At 46.7% G+C, this 11,116-nt stretch overlaps 2 protein-coding genes across 2 annotated transcripts; both read right to left on the minus strand.

The window, feature by feature from the left end:
- Positions 1-4,596: 4,596 nt before the first annotated feature.
- On the minus strand, positions 4,597-7,831 carry LOC103999633 (L-type lectin-domain containing receptor kinase S.4-like). The gene is made up of 2 exons (XM_065127877.1): positions 7,273-7,831; positions 4,597-6,062 (listed from the first exon to the last, which is right to left on the minus strand). Exons 1-2 carry the CDS (start codon positions 7,829-7,831, stop codon positions 4,831-4,833), a joined length of 1,791 nt encoding a protein of 596 aa, XP_064983949.1. The 3' UTR covers positions 4,597-4,830.
- A 934-nt stretch (positions 7,832-8,765) lies between these two features.
- On the minus strand, positions 8,766-10,652 carry LOC103999634 (ribulose bisphosphate carboxylase/oxygenase activase, chloroplastic-like). Its single transcript, XM_009421434.3, has 6 exons — positions 10,544-10,652; positions 10,134-10,453; positions 9,946-10,051; positions 9,777-9,862; positions 9,233-9,705; positions 8,766-9,152 (listed from the first exon to the last, which is right to left on the minus strand). Exons 1-6 carry the CDS (start codon positions 10,586-10,588, stop codon positions 8,866-8,868), a joined length of 1,317 nt encoding a protein of 438 aa, XP_009419709.2. The 5' UTR covers positions 10,589-10,652; the 3' UTR covers positions 8,766-8,865.
- Between the last annotated feature and the right edge of the window lie 464 nt (positions 10,653-11,116).

Here is an 11,116-nt window from a genome sequence, read left to right on the forward strand (position 1 = left end):
CAGTGCTAGATGATTGAGAATAGTCTCTCTGCGTTGTCCTTGTCTTCTTCCCTTTCTTTCTCTTCCTTTTCTGCCTTGTTCTCCTTCTTCTCTTTGGAATCTCGTGGCTCCAAAGATCTGCCTCGTTGCTACCTTTTTATAGCCATAATCTGCCTCTAAAATGTAGCCACCACACCCCTCTAATCTTAATTAGGGTTAGGTTAAGAGGGGGTGTGGATTGTGGGCTGATAAAGCACACATGGGCTGAATATGAGCCATCAGCCCAACAACCTCCCCCTTTAGCCCATAAGGGAGGCTGTCCCATGACTCCTCAATGTGAAGACATACCGACCAACTGTCGGCATATCTCCTGTCTTTCTTTTGGTAAGGTCTTCGTCAACATGTCTGCTCTGTTGTCATCTGTATGAATTTTCTGAAGCTGCAACTACTTCTCTTCAAATACATTTCGAATCCAGTGGTATCTGACATCTATATGCTTTGACTTGGAATGAAACATTGGGTTCTTACACAAATGGATGGCACTCTGGCTGTCACAATGCACCACATAATTTTCCTGTTTCAGCCCCAATTCTTGTAAGAATTCTTTCATCCATAACATTTCTTTGCATACCTCTATAGCAGCAATATATTCTGCTTCTGTCGTGGAGAGAGCAATACACCTTTGTAACCTGGATTGCCATGACACAACTCCCCCTGCAAAAGTAAGTACATAACCTGAAGTAGACTTCCTCGTATCTATATCTCTTGCCATATTTGCATCTGTGTAACCTGTTAACACAGGTGGTCCACCTCCAAAGCTTAAACAAACCTTAGAGCTCCCTCTGAGATATCTAAAAATCCACTTCACTACTGCCCAGTGCTCTTTGCCTAGATTTGCAAGAAATCTGCTAGTAACACCCACTGCATATGCAATGTCTGGCCTCGTACATACCATTGCATACATTAAACTTCCAACTGCTGAAGTATAAGGAACCTTCTGCATTTTCTCCTTCTCCTCATCACTTGACGGACTCTGTTCTGAGCACAACTTGAAGTGACCTGCAAGAGGAGAACCAACTGGCTTAGCATTGCTCATACTTAATCTTTCCAATACCTTCTCGATGTATTTCTCCTGTGACAACCAAATCTTCTTGTTTTTCCTGTCACGAGAAATCTGCATGCCTAGTATTTGCTTTGCTGGCCCCATGTCCTTCATTGCAAAAGACTCACTCAGTTCCTTCTTCAACCTATCAATTTTAGACATATCTTTCCCAAGAATAAGCATGTCATCAACATAAAGTAAAAGAATAATAAAATCCTCACCAAACCATTTGATGTACACACAATGATCTGAAGCCGTTCTTTTGTATCCATTTTCTATCATAAATGAATCAAACTTTCTGTACCACTATCTTGGAGCTTGCTTTAGCCCATACAAGCTCTTCTTCAACTTGCAGACAAAATTATCTTTACCTTTGACTTTGAAGCCTTCTGGTTGCTCCATATAAATTTCCTCCTCCAAATCACCATGAAGGAAAGCTGTCTTCACATTTAACTGCTCAACCTCCAAGTCCTGGCTAGCAGCAATACCAAGAGCAACACGAATAGAAGACATTTTAACAACAGGAGAAAATATCTCTTCAAAGTCAATACCTTTCTTTTGACCAAAGCCTTTCACAACCAATTACTTTGGTTGAGAACAATATTCTTGAGTCTTCAACCTAAAAACCCACTTGTTCTTCAAGGCCTTCATTCCATTTGGTAGCAGCACCAAATCATAAGTGTGGTTCTTCTAAAGAGCATCCATCTCTTCCTGCATAGCAACTAACCACTTCTCTTTCTGCTCACTCTCAATTGTTTCCTGGTAACTCTCTGGTTCACCTGCATCAGTAAGTATCACATACTCATCTGTAGAGTATCTTCTGGAAGATTGACGTTGTCTAGAAGATCTTCTCAACTGAGATTCTACGGGAACTTGTTCTCCTACTTCTTCTTGCTTAACATGTCCTGCAGGTAAATCAACATCAGGCTCTATACTATTTTCCTGCACATCTCCCCCATCACCCTGATATACTGGAGGAATAACTGGGTCACAATCTGCTAATCCTTCTGCAGAAGTCTTGGCTGGTGCCTTCTTCTTCAAATCCTCAAAGGTTTGATCCTCAAAGAAGACCACATCTCTGCTCCTGAACACCTTCTGCTTTTCTAGATCCCAAAGCCTGTAACCAAACTGATCATGTGAGTAACCAAGAAAAATACATTCTTTAGACTTACCATCCATCTTGGACCTCTCATTGTTTGGAATATGTGCAAATGTGCGACAACCAAACACTCTCAAATGCCTGTAGGAAATATCTTTCCCTGACCATACATGCTCTGCAACATCACCATCTAGGGCTGTACATGGTGATAAGTTGATCACATCAACTGCAGTCCTCAAAGCCTCATCCCAAAACCTTTTGGGTAGCTTGGCCTGTGAAAGCATACATCTGATCTTTTCCATGATGGTGCGGTTCATCCTCTCTGTAATTGCATTATGCTGAGGTGTACCAGGAACTGTCATCTCATGTTGGATCCCATGTGACCTGCAATAGTCATTAAACAATCCTGTATACTCACCACCATTATATGATCTTATGCATTTCAATTTCCTTTCTGTCTCCCTTTCAACCCTGGCATGAAACTCTTCGAAGACATTAATAACATAATCTTTGGTCTTCAAAGCATAAGCTCAAACTTTCCTAGAAAAATCATCTATAAAAGTGACAAAATAAAGTGCACAACTTATACCAAGAACATAAACAGATCTACCAGGAGTTTTTGTCCTCAAAGGACCACATACATCTGTATAAACACGGTCTAAGGCATGCATTTTTCTAGACAAAGCAGTACTAGCAAATGAAACTCTTTGTTGTTTACCAGCCAAACAACCAATATAAGGGTTCAGATGTATACCTCTAAGATCTAGTAATACATCTCTCTTGGAAAGAGCTTGCAGCCTCTTCTCGCTCATGTGTCCCAATCGCCTATGCCACAACTCCATACTGAAGTCTTTCTCTGTAGCATTTAACTGCTCACCATAAGCTTTAGCCTACAACCTGTACAAAGTATGACATTTCTTTCCACTAGCTATAACAATAGAACTCTTACTAAGCTTCCATTGCCCTCTATAAAATCTGCTTTCATAGTCTTCATCATCTAGTCTTCCAACTGAAATTAAATTCAGCCTCAAGTCAATCACATGCCTCACATCCTTAAGTACCAACTTGCAGCCAAGGTTGGTCTTTAAATGGATATCACACATGCCAATGATGTCTGCTGTGTCATAGTTGCCCATCTTGACAACACCAAAGTTTCCAGACTTGTATGTAGCAAAAAATTCTCTCCAAGGTGTAGCATGATAAGAAGCACCTGTGTCAATCACCCACTCAAGATCCTGACACACACAAGAAAAAATATCATCAGAAGGAGACAAAATCAAATAATCACCACCCTGCACTATAGCTATAGTATTATCCTTTGACTCTGTAAACTCCACTTCTTTTCCCTTTTTCTTGTTCTTCTTAGGTTGCTTACATTGGTTCTTGTAATGTCTTTTCTCACCACAATTATAGCAAACAATATCTTTTCTGGATCTTGACTTGCTCCTACCCATACGTGAACTGCTTCTAGACTTTGACCTTCCTCTATTCTCTGAGATAAGTGCCTGTGAATCATTCTGAGATGTTGCTGAACTCTTTCTTCTCAACTCCTCATTCAACAAACTGCTTGTTACTTGACTCATAGTGACAATACCATCTGGTGTAGAATTACTGAGGGAAACCACCAGTGTCTCCCAACTTTCTGGTAATGAACTGAGAAATAACAATGCCTGCAACTCATCATCAAGAGACATTTTCATAGAGGATAACTGGTTAGTAATACTCTGCATTTCATTCAAATGCTCAGCAATAGAAGTACCCTCTCTATATTTTAGGTTCACAAGTTTTCTGATCAAAAAAGCTTTGTTGTCAGTTGTTTTTTTTTCATAGAGACTTTCCAATTTTTTCCAAAGAGAATATGCAGAAATTTCAGTAGAAACATGGTGAAAGACACTATCATCAAGCCATTGTCTAATAAACCCAATTGTTTTTCGATTTAACCTCTTCCACTCATCATCTGTCATAGTTGTAGATTTTGCACTATCCCCCTGCAAAGGTCCATACAAATCTTTGCAATACAAGAGATCTTCCAATCTTGGTTTTCATATTATCCAATTATTTCTATTCAAACTAATCATACGAGAAATATTACTGGCCTCCATGTTCAAATACAAAAATTAAATCATCAAAACCCCGCTCTGATACCAGTTGATGGGGATATAAATAGGAATAACCTTTCTATAGGAACAAATACTAGAAGACCAAAATACGCAGCGGAATAAAATGGAAACACAATCAAACAGAACACCAAGATATACGTGGAAAACCCCTTCTATGTGAAGGGTAAAAATCACGGGACAAACTAGAGATAATCCACTATGAGAATAATGAATGTATAAATCTCAATCTCTTGCCCAAAACCCTAGCAACAACCACAAGAGAATAACTGGGATACAAGGATCATGTCACTGTCCACAATATCTAAAACCTCCCAAGTAATCACAGCAAGAGCCTACTGTAGATTTGATCCTGAGATGAGAACAGTGCTAGATGATTGAGAATAGTCTCTCTGCGTTGTCCTTGTCTTCTTCCCTTTTTTTCTCTTCCTTTTCTGCCTTGTTCTCCTTCTTCTCTTTGGAATCTCGTGGCTCCAAAGATCTGCCTCGTTGCTGTCTTTTTATAGCCATAATTTATCTCTAAAACGTAGCCATCACACCCCCATAATCTTAATTAGGGTTAGGTTAAGAGGGGGTGTGGGCTGTGGGCTGATAAAGCCCACATGGGCTGAATATGAGCCATCAGCCCAACACACCAGCACCAGCTCCTCCGGCAACGCCTTCGGCTCGACAGGCCGCCGCCCGCACACCACCTCAAGCACCAGGGCGCCGAATGCGTACACGTCGGAGCTGGTGGTGGCTTTGCCGGTGCGGGTGAGCTCGGGCGCGAGGTAGCCCAGGGTGCCCACCGCGCGGGTGGTGCTGGGGTTAGCGCGGTGGTCGTGGAGCTTGGCCAGCCCGAAGTCGCCAAGGCGGGGGTTGAACTCGGCGTCGAGGAGGACGTTGCTGGCCTTGACGTCTCGGTGGATCACGACGTGCTCCCACTCCTCGTGAAGGTAGAGGAGCGCGGAGGCGACGCCGCGGAGGATCCTGATGCGCTGTGGCCACGAAAGGACCGGCCTTGGCCGCTGGCCGAGAGAGTCGTCGCGAAACAGGAACTTGTCGAGGCTGCCGTTGGGCATGTAATCGTACACCAAGAACAGGTCTCCGCGGCGGCGGCACCAGCCCCGGAGCTGGACCAGGTTCCGGTGGCGGAGCCGCCCCACGCTGGCTATCTCCGCCAAGAACTCGCGGATCCCCTGCCTTGACTCGTGGGACACTCGCTTCACCGCCACCTCCACCCGCGAGCCCGGAAGGGTCCCCTTGTAGACCTTTCCGAACCCGCCGAAGCCCAGGAGCTGTTGGTCTCGAAACCCCTCGGTGGCTCGCTTCAGCTCCTCGTAGGAGAAGCGATGCGGGCCGCAGTTGAGCTCCCACGCCTCGATCACATCGGCATTCTTGATCCAGTAGAAGAGGTAGGCTGTGGCGGCGGCGGCAGCGATCAGTAGAACAAAGGTCGTGACAGAGATAGCGACAGTCAAGGTGACATTTTTCTTCTTCGGTTGAGGCAGCGACGGCAGGGAGGAGAGTTCGAGGGATCGACAGGCGCCCTTCATCTTAAAACTCCATCCGAAGGAGTAATGGGTGCTCGCGAGCAGTCCAGTTGACGCCGAGAAGCCCACGAACATGTCGTCGACGAGGACTTGGGACAAATCCACCTGAAACGATAGCAGCGGAGTACTCGGCTTCGTGGAGAAATGGGAAAGGGTGACGTCGAGGACCTTCTCGGCTCCGTCGTAGTCTACCCAAGCCTGGATTGTGCCCAAATCAAAGAAATCAAGAGAGAAAGGGCAACATTGAGTGAGAGTGCAGAGCGTGCACAGTAAAAAAGAAAAAGAAGAAAGGTTCAAAATGCCTTACTCATCTGCAGTAGGCAGTTTGATGTATGCTATAGTTTGTACTATGCCAGATATAGCTCATGCAATTGGAGTTGTCAGCCGATTTCTCTCTAATCCTGGAAAGGAACATTGGACAGCAGTGAAATGGATATTAAGATATCTAAGAGGTACTTCCAGGTTGTGTTTATGTTTTGACAGTGATGAACCTGTGTTAGAAGGCTACACAGATGCAGACATGGTAGGTGATACTGATTCCAGGAAGTCCACTTCAGGATTCTTGATGACATTTGCAGGAGGAGTAGTCTCTTGGTAGTCTAAGTTACAGAAGTGTGTTGCTCTATCAACCACAGAAGCAGAATACATAGTAGTTACTGAAGCCTGTAAGGAAACTTTATGGATGAAAAAGTTTCTACAGGAATTGGGCTTGAAACAGGAAGTATATACTGTTTACTGTGACAGACAGAGCGTCATTCACCTCTCTAAGAATTCAACATACCATTCTAGATCCAAGCATATTGATGTGAGATATCACTGAATTCGTGATGTGCTTGAGATGAAAGAATTACAGTTGGAAAAGGTGCATACCAATAATAATGGGTCAGATATGTTGACAAAGTCTTTGCCTAAGGAGAAACTTGAAGCATGTAGGCGAAGAGCGAACTTGGTATAGCCCACCATATGAGCTGGAGGGGGAGAATTGTTGGGTCCAACCCATATGTGGGCTTGGACAAATTTGGACCATCAGCTCAAATCAAAGAAATCAAGAGAGAAAGGGCAAATTGAGTGAGAGTGCAGCGTGCACGGTGAGTGTGCAGCGGCGGCGTGCAGAGAAAAGAGAGAGAGAAATAGAGAGAGAATGATTAGGTTTTTGAGTTTTCTGCTTGACGATCGGTGGTCAAACGTTATCAGTTTCGACCCAAATTTTATGTGGAGAATCCTTGCAGCAAACTCTACAATCCTAACGGTGTTGATCTACAATTTACCCTCTCTAAGGTACTTTCCTACGATATTCATTCCGTGAGACCTAGAATTCTCTTTTGAGGAGATTCATCATATGTAATGAAGATATGCTACTCTTGAGCCAAGATCCATGATCTTAATGTTATTCTGATCCTCTAGTTGGGAAAAGAATTATTTTGCAGGTTTCTTCCCGACACTTCTTGACGCCATCGTTGCCATAATAAGCGGCGGAAGCTGTCGGGTAAGAGACCAAGCTGTTAACGTCGACGCCGACGTGGTTATCGTTGACGTCGTCGAACTCGAAGTCCTGGACGGTGTCGAACTCCACGGCGAATACGTGGTTGGTGGCGTTTCCGACGTCGGAGGCATTCATGAGGCCGAGATACTGGCTGGGCAGGGCCCCCGGGAGCTCTTTGGTCGGCGCAATGGTGAAGGCGAGGCCATGGCCACCGATCTTGGGGTACTCGGGCACGATGGCGAACGCGAAGGTGGTGGAGAAGGAAAAGGCTACGCCAGTGGTGGCGTTCCGGAACCGGAGGGCCGCAGGGTAGAAGGCGTGGCCGATCAGCCGGCTCGTCTCGTTCGTCAGCCGCAGGATCCCGCTGTTCTCGATCTCCGCCACATCGTTCAAGCTCATGTTGCTTCCGCCGCCATCTGCATCGCCGGAGAAGCCTATGTAGACAAATTCGTCTTGCTGGGCGGAAGCCGAGAGGAAAAGAGAGAGGAGAAGAGTGAAAAAGATTGGACTATTAGGCATCGCAGAGAGAGAGAGAGAGAGAGGATCTGGAAACCTCCTGTGAGGAGCTTATGTAGTGACTAGGATGGAGGAGCCACTGTCGTGACGTGGAGATGATGGTGCCCCGTAGTGTAGCCACTGTCGTGTTGTAGAGATGACTTTTCGACCGTTGGATTATCACAGGATATTAGAGCAACGGCCAAGATCACAGGAACGACACGAACCGGACGATGCCAAGGAATATTTCTGCAGTCAAAAGCTGTAGAACAGTGTCGGGGCGCACGTGATCCCTTTTGATGCTCGCTCTCTTACTCATCGAGTCCGAATTCACCGACAGCGGGACGGTCGACTCCTGAGGGGGCCGGAGTTGCGGGAATCAATTCCTCAGGTGGTGGGCCTCAGTTACGGGGGACGAATAAGTTGGAAGGGCATCAAAAGGTCAACGTCTGGGCTAACTGGTCAGAAGTCAGAAGTCAGAAGTCATCATCCATATATCCGTTGACCTCAGAATACTGCCACAGTCTCCACGTTGATGCGTGTTTTCATGTTCATTAAGCTTGCTCAGTCGACCAATGTTCTTATATGACTAATGTATAGCTTGTCATCTGTGTGTTAGACAAGGATATGCATAGACATAATGATCCAGCTTAAGGCTTATAGGGAGGATTATGGACTTTGCCCTCTCAGTGATTGCTTGAGCCATCAGCTCATCTTCCGATTGTTCGTGCCCTGATGCTGGCTGTAGCTATCAGGCAAGTACATGTTGCACATGTTTCACAAGATTGTGGTGGCAATCCCAATTCCTCCACCAACTCCAAGACACACGCAAAGGGATTTCGTTGACCAGACTGCTGAAAACGTTGACACCACTTCACCAATCGACCTAAATGCTTGTGGCAGCAAAGTTTGACTTCCTGTCACCGAGTTTTCTTTAGCATATCGGGAACAGAATTCATGAACACAAAGCAAGAGAACTTTTACACCATTAGTATGGCACAGAATGTGCTGCTGCTAATCCATCGCATGCATCAAACACTCGAGCAGATGCTGCAGGCTTAACCATAGAAGGATCCAGTTTTGATGGCATCCGCATTGGCGTCGCCGAGTGCAGCCTCGCTCAAGTACTTGTCCGCCAACTGCACCCTCTTCACGTTCTCCTGCTCCCTCACCAGCATGTTCCCATACTCCATCAGCTTGTCGAGCGTCATCTTGGGTTGCTCAAACGTCGGCGGCCCTTCGAGCGAATTGACGAGCTTCTTACCCACCTTCTCGACTCCAATCTCCGCCACCCATTTCCTCACCTCGTCATCGTAGACCCTGGCTCTGAGGGCACCGAAGAAATCTGCATGTTTCGAGCACAACACAGATCGTCAGATGTCTTCTCTTTTGTTGACAGTCGTCCAAATCTGCATGAAGGCTTACCGATCGACTGGCCTGGGAAGGCATCAACGAGCTTGACGATGTCCTCCATGGGGACGTTGTCGGTCCGGAAGATACCTAAGCAGACACCGATCCGGTCCTCCCTGGTCGGTGCCCAGTAGAACTTCTCCATGCGACCGTCGCGAATGAGAGGAGCATACAGCGTGGAGAAGTCATTTCCGGTGACTATGATCGGTACGCGGGCGTTCTCCTGCTTGTTGTACATCCCCGGGAGCTGCACGTTGGTCGGGTTGTCGGCGATGTTCATCAGGGTGGCGTTCACCATCTGGTTGTTGACGGTGTACTGGGTGGTGCCGCCCAGCCTCCCGGCACCTGCGTCGAGATCGTTGATGAAGAGGCAGCACATCTTCCCCTTCTTGATGATGTCTGCCGCCTCTCGATACCGTTGCCTGATCAACTTTGCCGGCTCTCCCGCGTTCCCACTCTCCAGTTCTCCGGCACTCATCACGATAGGACTGCAAGCAAACGTCAAAAGGGTAGTAAGAGATGTGAAGAGGTAGAACATAAGCAAGCAGGAAACACTTACTTGATCCCCATCTTGGCAAAGACGAGCTCGCACTGGAACGATTTCCCCTGACCTTTGCCACCCCATATACCCAAAATGAGCGGAACCTGTTCGACGTTAAACCAGTCATCATCTCATGGCAGGAAAGAAGCATCAAAGAGAGGACGAGCTGGAATGCTGGACTGCTGACCTTGATGTTAGGCAAGTTCATGAAGTTCTTGGCGATGTGCACAACAAGCTTGTCCATGAAAGCTGGTGCGATGTAGTATCCGTCCATGGTGTTGTCGAAGTTGTACCTGTCACATATCATCACCACGTACAGTCAAGATTATTAGCTGTCCTAAGAACAGAATGCGTTGGTGTTTTGGTTCTTCTTACCGGCGGAGACCCTGGCTGATGTACTCGTAAGAGCTCATAACGGGGATGTGGGTTCCGTCGCCCATGGGAGCTTGGAAGAGAGTGTCGACCAGCCCCTTCCCTCTTGTGATATCCTGCTGGTCATCGGATACATCGGACGCGAGGCCTGCCCATCTGTCGCTGCTCGTCTGCTTCGACTCGTCGAGATCGGCAGCCAAGACCTTGAAGCTAGCAGTCGAGACCCGTCCATGGCTCAGGCCGGAGTTGGCTTTCTTCAGAGCACTCCCGAAGAAAGCCGACCTGGGGACAGAAGCACCTGAGCTTGACCCATGCGGGCTAAACTACACGTAACAAAAGTGCGAGCATCAAACAAGAAGAACTCTACTCCTTCATAAACAAAGCAAGATGTGAAGCCTAGTGCTGTTTGGTACCGGCACTCGGTTGACAGCCCCAACGGTGGAGACGGCGGCGGCCATCTGACAACCAAAGGATCAAACGGTGAGGGAGAGCTGTTCGGGATGCACCAAGGATGTTGGAAACGGGAGCTTATATAAGGCAGGAGATGGAAGAAGCGATGTTTCCCGTGCTTGGTATCTTGTGGTTTTGGTTCACAGGCTTGGACGGCCACAAACTCGGGATTGGTGTGGATTAACGTGGCGCCATGGCGGCCGGCTGATGGATCTCGGAGAAGCTGTGCCCTCGATGTCGTTTCTTCCCTTCCATTCCTTGTCCTTGTCTACGTTTCCTCACCATCAGTTCCTGAAGAAAGACTCGCGTGTTCTCAGTGTCGGAATCATCCTGTTCACTTGTGCCAAGTTACCAGCTCTTTCTCTTTTGTTTGTTTCGCTCTCTGGTTGTTTCCGGGCCGTTCTAAGAAGGATTCGGCGTCCTTTTGCATTAATCTCTGAGATCATTTCACAGGCATGCACGCATTGATCATAAACCCATATGCCTTCGAAGCAACTTCTTCAGCGCGGCTCTTTGCATCATCGATCTGTTGATTC

The sequence above is a fragment of the Musa acuminata genome, chromosome BXJ2-10 (assembly GCF_036884655.1).
Source record: "Musa acuminata AAA Group cultivar baxijiao chromosome BXJ2-10, Cavendish_Baxijiao_AAA, whole genome shotgun sequence".
Classification (NCBI taxonomy): domain Eukaryota; kingdom Viridiplantae; phylum Streptophyta; class Magnoliopsida; order Zingiberales; family Musaceae; genus Musa; species Musa acuminata.

Coding starts and splice junctions, on each gene's coding strand:
- LOC103999633 (XM_065127877.1), bottom strand. CDS start 7,831: ATGCCTAATAGTCCAATCTTTTTCACTCTTCTCCTCTCTCTTTTCCTC. Junction 6,063..7,272: donor TGGCAACGATGGCGTCAAGA/AGTGTCGGGAAG, acceptor AATGTTGCCCTT/TCTCTCTTGATTTCTTTGAT.
- LOC103999634 (XM_009421434.3), bottom strand. CDS start 10,588: ATGGCCGCCGCCGTCTCCACCGTTGGGGCTGTCAACCGAGTGCCG. Junction 10,454..10,543: donor GGGCTGTCAACCGAGTGCCG/GTACCAAACAGC, acceptor TGTTACGTGTAG/TTTAGCCCGCATGGGTCAAG. Junction 9,706..9,776: donor TTTGCCAAGATGGGGATCAA/GTAAGTGTTTCC, acceptor GTTTGCTTGCAG/TCCTATCGTGATGAGTGCCG.